Here is an 11364-nt window from a genome sequence, read left to right on the forward strand (position 1 = left end):
TGACTCTAATAACGTGTATGTCTATGTGACAAAGATAAAATCCCTTCAATCTTTTGAGTCCTGAATTTTTGCTTTCAAAAATGTACTTTAGTTAAAATGCAAAAGTTGTATATATAAAATACATAAAGTATTCTCCTATTAAGGCCCCCCCCCCCCCTACCTCACAGACCTGCTGCACCACCACACCCCTTCCCGCTGCCTCCGCTCATCAGAAGCCAACCTCCTATCCATCCCCACCCACATCAATCACCGGACCTGGGGGGACAGACCCTTCTCCGTCGCTGCCCCCTCCCTCTGGAACTCACTCCCACAACACATCAGAGACTGCACTGACCTCACCACCTTCAAACAACTCACAAAACTCACCTCTTCAATCTGGCTTTTAATGTGTGATTGCTTTTGTATTATTTGACTTTAACTTTAACTATATATTTATTTGTTGTTCCATTATTTTCTCTTCACTATAAAAACCTGTAAAAGCGCTAACAAATTAAATCTATTATTATTATTATTATTATTATTATTATTAAGGGGTGACTAAGTTATTTGAATTCTTGGTAGACAAACCTTTGCCAGTAAAAAAACGATTTGATATATTGGTGGTGGTTAGGAGCACTATTTTTCACTCCCCTCCTCTTGTGGCAATCCCTGGGAATTTCTTCTATAAAAGTAGAAAGTTAAATAATTGGAATTGATAGATAATAATTTATCTAAACTTGAATTATACATCATTATTTAATAGTTAAGTAGGCCTATGTTTTGTATTTAACTTAAGTATGCGAAATAGTAACTAGATTGAATCAATAGTTATCTAGTAATGATCTGCAGAGCAAAAGGGGATAAGAACCTTTGTTTTCCAACATTCTATCTATCAGGACAGGTGCTGTCTGTTTGCTGTAACATCTGGGACACATCATCACAGATTAAATGGCTGATGATGATGATGACATGTATAGACTGCGGCGTGTTTTATAGCCAACATGTTGGCTAGAAAATTCTCTTGGTGTTCAGATAAGGTTAAGGCAGTGTTTCTCAAACGTTTTCATATCAAGGACCACTTAACCAATAAAAAAACACTCGCGGACCAACCTAACTCCACAAATATCAAAAAACACATCGTTTTTCTAGAACAGATTACAAATCGCCTGAAAATGGTACAAACAAGTGGCAACATGTGTGATGAAGGTGTTGCGCTGGGCTATATCATGCATCATGAAACTTAACCTTGCTCTATTGTGGAGATATTCCCGTGAGAGTGCGGAAAACTGAAATGTATTTATTTATTTCAAATGTGAAATTTTACCAATACACTCACGGACCACTAGGGGGCACTCACGGACTACCAGTGGTCCGCGGACCACACTTCGAGAAGCACTGGGTTAAGGTGAACCTCTTTAGAGCGTATTGCACTCCTCTCTATACTGCCCCCTTGTGGGTCAAGTATAAGAAGGCGAGCCTCCGGAAGCTCCAGGTTGCATAATGACTGTTTGCGTATACTGCTTAGAAAACCAAGGTGGTGCAGTGCAAGTGAAATGTTCTGTAATGCACGAGTCAACATGTTCCATGCTCTTTTGAGAAATATGATGTACAAATTCATCTGTCGATTGAATGTTTCTCATAACTCTGTCATTATGCTGCTTTCAAATCCGTGTCTCAGTGCTGTACGATACCAGTCACCTCTGTGGAAACATTGGTATAACTGCCTTTTTTAATGTATATGTGAGTGTTGTATGTCTTGTAATAATGGACCAAGAGTCTCTTTAAATAAAGATGATGATGAATTTTATGTATTAAATGTATTTTTATATTGCATATTCAACTTTAATATTCCTATTTTCTTAGTACAGTGGATGTTATGGTTATACAGAAATATGTCATTGTTCAATCTTCTACTTTATGTTCTCGTTCTGTTTACTGTGTCCTCCCGTCCAGCGGGGGGCGGTGATTCAACATGTTTGGTAGCAGCCTTAAAATCCGAGAAGAAGAATCTTCTGCTGAATGGAAACACGTTTATTATCCTTCAAACGCTTAGATGCGACAGTCTTCGCTATTAAAACGGTATGTAACACAAAATAAGTAACATTTATATCTAATTTTCCGACTAAAGTAAGTTAAATTATTCAAGCCTATTCTGTGGTTTAAAACGTTAAAGTTATCGTGAATCTCGTTTAGCTAAACTGGCCTGCTTCTGTTTTAGCAAAGGCCTCCAGGAGGGTCATCTCTGAAATCCAATCCAAGCAACGATACCGGTTTTGTCAAATCTTTAATTTCACCTAAATCTAAAAAAGGGGCCTTTTGTTGCCAGTCCTTCAAATCTGCATTCCTGGCTTTGTCTTTGACTTATCTTAAGCCCTCCATATGTTTTCTGAATGTAAGGATAATATCCCGATGTCAGCATTTTTTTATCAACATAGTTAGTGCAAAAAGTGCAAGAGTCGTTTTATCTTAATTAAAGTGGATTAGTGGAGTATTGAAATATTCAGAACAAATCTGCCATTTAAAGTTCATTCAAATCAGCTCAGACTCTGATATTTTCCCGTACTGACTGCTGGCAGCTACTTTTTAATATACATTTAATGGCAAAAATATCCCCTTTGTTTTCTTCTTTAGACTTCCTTGATCAAACGTGTGTTCTCTACATTAAAGCATGGGAGCTGATAAAAGGTAAGATGATCAAAATTCAATATGGACGTGGCATATGTTCCTTGAATTCGCACTGACACTCTTTTCCTTTTTCAGGCTTGGTCGGGGTGAGCGTAGTGGAAGATATGGATCAGATGGGAGGAGTGATGACCCCGAATGGAAGGAAAGACAGAGTCGAGATGTGGAGAGGGATGATGATCGACGATGGAGTGATGACAGAAAGAGAGAACGCTTTGACGACCGCAGAGACAGTCCAGAGGTGAGCAAACAGGAATACCTAAACCTTCATAAATCTTGGTTCTACATTTACTATTAACTACATTATGTTTGTATTCCTTTGCAACAGCGGGGCAGAAAACGTTGCAATAGTGACAGATCCGACGATGAATATGATGGGGATTATCCAGACCAGGGCGACAAAATGGAGCAGGAGGAGGAGAGCAAGACTATAATGCTGAGGGGTCTCTCTCGTCATGTCACAGAGGATGATGTAAGCGCACAAGTCTCACTGATGCCTCTCAAGGTTGAGCCACACCAGGCACAACGATAAGGGTAGAGCTGCTGACCTTAGGTTAATTTCTCATGAGGGAAAGTTAATCCTTTGTGAAAAGTGACAGTAAGAAAAATTGGAAAATCTGCAAACTGACCAGTAGGAGTGTAGAAATCCTTTTGTGAATGTACACAAGTAAAAATCCGAGGCAACCTCTGCACGATGTGTTTAATTTGCTGATTTATTCCTAAAACACTTGGACTGGCATGACAATGGATCCACCCTCAAGCAGCTCATTGTGGGAGGTTTTTGGCAGCATCTGGTCTGGTTTTACCACCATTTCAGTTTTCTGACTTTGTTCAAATGTAAACAATATCAGATGTTTTTTCGTGACCCAATGAACTTAGTTAGAAAGACAGAAGCTGGACATTTCTGAAACGGGAGATATCACATGAAGGTTGATAATACTGTTAGCTGAATGTGATTGAACCTGATTTAGATGTTCAAATAATGTCTCAAAACATATCTGGCTGCATTTCCACCCTGATCACATCACACATCCTCTGCTTTTCTGTTTTGATTGATTGACTATATTGTCGTGTTATTTTGGACTTTTGTTTTATGTACCTTGTACGGCGACCTTGAGAGCCTTGAAAGGTGCCTTTTTAGAAATACAACGTTTTATTTATTATTATTAAATGATGCACACATTAATGCAAAATAGAGGAGGAAAACAGTAGTTGTTTTTGGATGAACTGTCTACCCTAAATTCTGCAGATCCGCTCAGCTCTGGAGCAGCTGCCGGGGCCCCAGCCTGTGGACATTCGCTTAATGAAGAAAAGGACAGGTTAGTGTTGAGTGTCTCACATTCCCCTCCACACTCTGTCTTACAAGCCGCTTTCCCTCTTTTTTTCGGTCCCTGATTAAAAAAGCCTCATATTTTAAGATGTCGCCAGGTAAGGAGGTAACTATGTGTTACTCCCCTACCATTTTTGTACAAACATTACAAGTTACAGTAAAACAAATCTACCACCATCCCATTGACCTTGTAAGCACCCTTCCTATCTCCGTTTTGATTTGAACTGGACTATACAAGCCCATTGTGAGTTTGAATGTTGCACCAAGGCATTCTAACTAACACGCCTCCCGTCTATATTTGAATGCTGTTTCTAGGTATAAGCCGAGGTTTCGCCTTCGTGGAGTTTTATCACTTTCAAGATTCTACCCGATGGATGGAGACCAATCAGGTTGCTTCAACAATCACCAAGTTTAGAATTATTCTTGGAGATTAGAGCCCCAATGAAATTATAAGGGGAAGACCATAGATAGAGTTGTGCATATTTGAAATACACAGAGCTTTACAGATCTAAAAACTGTTTAGTAGCAGGACAGTATCATAACCTTAACAAATTGTAGGTCATATTTTTGATACCACACACTTGGCTGGTTTAGTATACAACAGCCTTTTCCAGACAGAATGTTCTCTTACATTCTTAGTTTACTGAATGTTGAATGACTATATAAAGGCTTTTGAAAATCCAATAACATCTCTTTTCTGTTTCTGTTTAAAATGTTAACCAAGATACTATGCAGAGAATATTTTAGGGCCTTACGCTAAAACAACCTTTTCCTCTTATTTTGAAAGGATTATACTTCCAGTTGTTCCATAGCACATTCTGTCACATTCTGCTCCAGCTTAGTCATATTTCTCATCTTCATTTAAAATCCGAAGACTGGAGCGAGACATGGATGAGCTGGCAGCACTCCGATCCCAAACACATTTTTTTGAGAGTGCACTCCCTCGTACACAGAACTGCAGCTTTCTCTCTGAACTTCTCTTTCTATCTCTGTTCCCTTTTACTCCTTGAGACACTGCTAAGCAGCTAAGAGTGTAAGCCCAGCCACTCTTCCCCGTTCCAGCGGCTCTCACTCTCTCTTTTGAAATAACTTGTGTTTTCCTACTTTGCAGAAGAAGCTGGTGATCCAGGGGAAAAGCATTGTGTTGCACTACCGCAACAGGAGGCAGACGTTTGAAAACTGGCTTTGCAATGCAGTGAGTGTCATTTAGTTTGAAGAGTTGTAAGCACGGTAAAATGAACAAGAAACTCAAACATTACATTTTAGCTGACACTTTTGTTCAAAGCGGCTTACAATAAGTGCAAAAACCATAAAGATTCAAACTCCGAACAACAAGGAAAGTGCAGATATATTCACTTCAAGCAAGAACATACCATAGTTTTTTTTTTTAAATATACATACAGTATCTGGATTATACATGAGCAAAATTGTTAGACTACATTAAAAACACAGAACAAGAAAATATCAAATGTAATAAAACCCTTTAAATACAAAGCACATGAATAGCTTATAGATGTATCACCAGCCACTATGTACATTAGTTGGTATAAACTGCCTGTGTGTTTTAGGCACCGAACTATGATCCCTGAATATTTGCCTGTCTTTTTTACAACGTTGTCATTGGTTTACCGCAGTGTGGGCTGTACAATTTCTGGAAGAGGCTGAAGTGTTTCAAGTGTCGATCAGCCAAAGTTGGTGAGTTGTTTCTTCAGCTACCAACAAATATATTATGGTTCTTCCCTGTATATACCTTCAGCTGTGTCCTGCAGTAATGACTTATGGTAACCGACCTACATGTCACTCCTCTTTGCTGAGCACAGACGAGTCACCGGGACTCAGTGGTTTGAATGCAGACTCTCAACAGGCAGGAGACTACAATGGAGACAGTGAGTGTGTTTTCATTCCATAATCAATAGTACGCTCGTCCAGTAAACATATCTTCCTTTATACATTTTTACTGTTTTTGTTAACAGCAATAATCTTGAGGAACATCAGCCCTCTTTCAAGTGTTGATGGGATTTTTAACCTCTTGGCGCCCTATGCCAACCTGTCAGCTGGCAACATCCGCCTCATCAAAGACAAGCAGACGGGCCAGAATCGAGGCTTTGCCTTTGTTCAGTTCTCATCTCCCCTGGTATGCTATTTCTGTAGTCATAAAATCACTCAATATGTTTCTTCCGGGTGTGTGCATACGTGTGACAAATCTTGCCTTTTCACTTGTCTTATAGGAGGCTTCTCAGCTGCTAACTATTCTCCAGAGCCTTCAGCCACCTCTGAAACTCGATGGAAAAACAGTGGGTGTCGATTATGCCAAGAGTGCTAGGAAGTGAGTCATCACACACACACACACACACACACACACACACACACACACACACACACACACACACACACACACACGCGCGCGCTGTTTGACAAAGCTTTCTATTAATGGAACATAGTACATAGAAGCTCCATTAGTGGCACAACGTGAACCAGGTGGGAAGTTCTGTCCCCACATAGTGCAGGTTTTTAGATTAATTTGTTCTAGTGCCCTGATAATGGACTTTTTTTTTTAAATTGTTCCCCACAAAGTATAGCTTCATTTTCATTTGTGACAAAATAATGTGTACACTTCTAAAACGTATATCTGGCTTGAAAGTGGTAATTTGGTCCGGCCAGAAGGTTCATTATTTAATGAAGCATATTCAAAGTCAATAAAGGACTGCTTTTCTTCCTGTGTGTGCTGCAAAATTAGGGTTGAACTAATCACTCCGTTTTCTTTCCAGGGACTCGGCGCAGCCTGACGGGATCAGAGCCAGCGCGCTCTCTGTTGCCAGCACAGCCATCGCTGCAGCTCAGTGGTCATCCAGCCAGGTATCTGGGTTTTACTCATGCTGTGCCATCATTCTAAAACATTTCAATTAAAACTACTTGGTGTGACCTTCCAGCTTTTCAATTACATGTATATCCTGAAATGCTAAAAGGTAGTACAAGTACAATTAATGAACCTTTGGGCTCAATGACCTTTTAGTGATTTCTCTTAAGGACAGATATATGTGTGGTTGTTTACAAGAAGAGCAGGTATCATGCATCTTTTGAAGATATGGCATTTTTAAAAGTAAGAAAGAGACTAAGGCTGACGTGACGCCCTGTTTTCAAGATTCAAGGTTTTATTATCATGTGCACAGTAGCTACAGTGTAGTTATGGAAATGAAAATCTTAGGTCCCGAGCTCCTCCAACAATGCAAAATAGTATATAAAGGACATAAGACAACAAAATAATAATACTAAAAATAAAAATAGTGTAAATGAAACAGAGTATGATCAATTTGAATAAAATAGTGCAGGTGAAAAAAACTGAATGTAAGGTTAAATATTGCACAGTGAAATACAATGAACTGTTAATGTACAACGTGCAGTTTTGATAATCTTAGTGAGAGAAACATATTTAATAGGTGTCCTCCATTTACACATTTATTTGCAAAAATATGGGCTCGGTTGCAAATGCAACTTAACATTTAATTTGTGTTTTTGTGTACTTTGGCTGATATTGCTCTCCTCTGGTGTTCTTGTAGTTGCAGCACGCTTCAGGGTCCAGCTCTGACTACATTGCTCCAGAGGGCTATGCACAGCAAACACAGGTGAGTCCACACTCTGCCTTAATATCAACATGACTTACAAATGTTTAAAAGACCAAAGCCTTATGTGACACTTTGTAATCTCTGATGTAGGGACAGAGTTATCAGGTGTGGCAGCCTGAAGTCTTGGCTCCAGGCCTTGGAGATGGATTACTTGGAGGTAAGAAGAGGTGTCAATTCCTCCAATTCCTTATTTTGACTGTTTTTGATTCTACGGCTGGGTTTGCTGATCGATCATCATTATCATCTGTGTCTAGCTGCTCCAGCAATAAATTCATTGATCCCTGCGTCTCTAGCTGCTGTCATATCGCAGACGGCTCAGCTTTACCAGCCTGTCATGGTCAGCCAGCCGGGCATTCAGGTAATACTATGGCGTGTATTTATTGAGATATAACTTTTCATTTTTAATTTACCACTGGTGTTTCATTTATTTTTCTTTCACTCTGTCACATCAGTTAGTGAGACCTGTTGATGCAGCGCTACAGACTGCTTTTGTTTCCACGGCTGCAGCTGCTGATACGCGGACTGCTCACACTACAGGTGAGATACATTACATTTAAAATGGCTCCTCTGCATGTAAATGAATAGGGTACACATATTTCCTCTGATTTATGAGGCATGGGCTTTTTCTTATGAGTCTCTTTGTGTATCTGCAGCCCCTGACCCTTCCACATACCAGTACAACGAGGCTACAGGTTACTATTATGATCCTCAGACCGGCCTCTACTATGACCCCAGCAGCCAAGTATGTTCCCTGAGCAGAATATACTGCCTAACAATATGCTTTCGTATTATCCTTTATCTGACCAGTGCAGCAGTTAAAATGTTTCCTATGCTTGTTCTCAATAGTACTACTATAACGCAGAGATTCAGAAGTACCTGTACTGGGACAGCGAGATGCAGATGTACGTCTCTGCACCGTCTGAATCCGACACAGAACAAGTGTCGGCTAATAGCTCTTCAACCCCAAACATCAAAGAGCTCAAAGATAAAAAAGAAAAGCCCAAAAGCAAGTCTGCACAACAGGTACATTTAAAGCCTTAGTCCCCCTGTGTGTAACTTGCATCTTTTTATTTAAAGGATATCTGTACTGATTGCTCAATTCAAATTGCAGATCACAAAGGACATGGAGCGTTGGGCGAAAACCTTAAATAAGCAAAAAGAAAGTTTCAAGAGCCCTTTCCAAGGTTTTGGGTCGTCTAAGGAAGACGACAGGAGAGAGTCTGCCGCTGCCGACGCGGGGTTCGTCGTCTTTGGGAAAAAGGTATTGAGTTGCCACTACTAGCCCTTTTTTGCATTGGCTAAGGGTAATAGCATAATTGAGGTAGTACTTGTATAGACTGAGAGGTAGATCCTTGTGAAGGCATCATACACAATTCCTTCTTTTTGTGTGAATTAGAAACTATACAGTACCTAATAATAATGTTTTTCTGAGCAGCTCTAATGTTACATGTGTTACAATATGACTGACTTGATTGTCAACCATTAGCTTTCTATTCGTAATGAATATACAGTGGTAAAACATTTGTTATTAAGAGTTGCTGTCTTTTAGCAAACAGGAGGTTTGGAGATGCCATCTTTCATGATGGAACAATTCCAGACTGCAGAACAGGAGACTCCAGCTAAGGTTTGTTTGCGCCTTTGCCTTAATTCCCCCACTCGACCATTAAAAACAAACCGCTTCAACCTTCTCAATTTTCATACTATAGAGCGTCCTCGTTTCTACCTACAACGGAGATAGTGAGCCGGAAGAAGGCGCCTCAGAAAGAGCAACGGATGTGGAGGGAGAAATAACGGACTGGAAGAGGATGGTCTGCCTACTCTGTCGGAGGCAGTTTCCCAACAAGGACACTCTGCTGCGTCACCAGCAGCTCTCTGACCTCCACAAGGTGAGGGTGGGGAGCAGCAGGCATTCCATCTGCTGTGAGAATTCTGGCTGTTGCCATCTGTTCAACAGTATTAAGCTCCAATACAGAATCACGAGGTAGTGGATGTTAAAGTTGCTTTTAATTGTTTAAGCAAAACATGGAGATTCAGAGAAGATCAAAACTCACAGAAGATCAACTGAAGGAGCTGGAGAGGAAAGAAACTGAGGTATTTGGCACATGAATTTGAACCCATTTCATCTAGCAGTGATTTTTGTCTTTGTTGTTGCAATAAGGACACCTTTTAACAAGGCTTCATGGTCATTTTAACAGTGGAAATACAGAGACAGGGCTGCAGAGAGAAGGGAGAAGTACGGTGTTCCTGAACCTCCAGCCCCTAAGAAGAAGAATACATTCTTTAAACCGCCGGCCCAGTACTCTACAGTGTAAGTGTAATTAAATCTCAGTGCCGTCATCTGTAAAATGTCAGTGATTGAATTTCTAACATCTCCTGGTTTTCCCCTGCAACAGAGACTATGAACAGCCCACCAAAGACGGCCTTACAAGTGATAACATTGGAAACAAAATGTTGCAAGCTATGGGCTGGCAGGAAGGAAAAGGCCTTGGCCGCCACCAACAGGGCATCACCGCTCCCATCTCGGTGAGGAGTGCAAAAGGATTTACTTTTTTCCCTTGTCTTGCATACTTAGTTCCTAACAGATGGAATATGCATGTCTACTTTTTTTATTTTCACTCGCAAAGCAATTAGCACTGTTACCTGAGGGCTAACTGCCTCCAATCTGTCTCCTCTAATAACCTTCTTTTCCCCACAGGCTTCACTAAGGACCAAGGGCACAGGCCTGGGTATTAAAGGAAGCTCATATGAACTCTCTGCATCTGACACCTACAAGGATGCTGTTCGTAAGGTCTCACGCTTCACTCAGATGGAGTGAACCAGTGAGAGAAAAGTAATCATACTGAACCGGGAACTATTCATTTTGGGGCCAAATAATCAAACTGTGAAACGTTTTTTGTTTTTTTTCCTGCACAAACTTAAACTATGATTTCTTTCTTCTCGATGTATATAACATTTAATTTCATTCTATATATATTTTGTCATCCAGTATATGTTTTCAGTTAAAGGAACATGTAAATGCTGTACATTGTTTGTACATACAATTTGGATCTGAGGTTTTGTTTGTGTGAATACCAAAACATCCAGTTGACAATTAAACCCAATCTTTGTGCTCAACAACTCCTATCTGAAAGATTGTTCTTACTTTCCAAAAAAAAGAGTATTTTATCCTTGTGTATGTCATGATGTTATTCAAACACTAACATAAAACATCTCTAATGCATATTACCTACACACACAAAACGCTTAGAAAATATCCCTCAATTGAAGAACATGCAGGCGCTCTAGCTTCATCCAGTACATCCACAGTGTTTGGGTTAATGTACAGGCTGATCACGTGTACTTATGTGCTCATTTAAATTGATATAAACATATAGTTTGGGCTCATTATACAAATGCTGGTATTGATTCTCTGTTCATGCTGAATTTCTATCTCTCAGCCACAACAGATATGTTGCCCATTATGTCTGTCAGACCCTCTATTGGCTGCCTTCATATCCTCTTTCCTGAGGCTTAATGGCTGAAGTGTGTCACTAGCTCTCGCTTCAGTGGGATGCCAGGGATTTTGAAACTGTCCCACAGAATCCTTGCTGTTTGTTTTGGCTCGATTCAACGCTGCTTTTTCCCGGGAGAACTGAGAGCTAGCTTAGATGTGTGAGGCCACAGAGAGACAGTACTGTAGCTCCAGCCACCTTTATAGATGACTTTAACTCTTCAGCTCTGTCATGATAAAGTGACCGGTTCTTAATTCCT

General features: G+C 40.2%; 1 protein-coding gene across 2 annotated transcripts; it reads left to right on the forward strand.

Moving 5' to 3' along the window:
- The first annotated feature begins 1972 nt into the window (after positions 1-1972).
- On the forward strand, positions 1973-11115 carry LOC117447424 (RNA-binding protein 5-like). 2 transcript variants are annotated; one of them, XM_034084161.2, is made up of 25 exons: positions 1973-2058; positions 2611-2664; positions 2740-2902; positions 2990-3133; positions 3911-3980; positions 4307-4380; positions 5103-5186; positions 5626-5686; positions 5812-5877; positions 5965-6125; positions 6220-6317; positions 6760-6847; positions 7549-7614; positions 7705-7771; positions 7908-7972; positions 8067-8151; positions 8268-8356; positions 8461-8637; positions 8726-8875; positions 9164-9238; positions 9321-9500; positions 9631-9705; positions 9810-9922; positions 10008-10137; positions 10310-11111. In XM_034084161.2, exons 2-25 carry the CDS (start codon positions 2648-2650, stop codon positions 10427-10429), a joined length of 2418 nt encoding a protein of 805 aa, XP_033940052.1. In that variant the 5' UTR covers positions 1973-2058; positions 2611-2647; the 3' UTR covers positions 10430-11111. The 2 variants fall into 2 exon arrangements, with proteins under 2 accessions (XP_033940052.1, XP_033940051.1); XM_034084160.2 differs by lacking the exon at positions 5626-5686 and having other exon boundaries at positions 5748-5877; positions 10310-11115.
- Positions 11116-11364: the final 249 nt, after the last annotated feature.

Source organism: Pseudochaenichthys georgianus, chromosome 5 (genome assembly GCF_902827115.2).
Source record: "Pseudochaenichthys georgianus chromosome 5, fPseGeo1.2, whole genome shotgun sequence".
NCBI lineage: Eukaryota > Metazoa > Chordata > Actinopteri > Perciformes > Channichthyidae > Pseudochaenichthys > Pseudochaenichthys georgianus.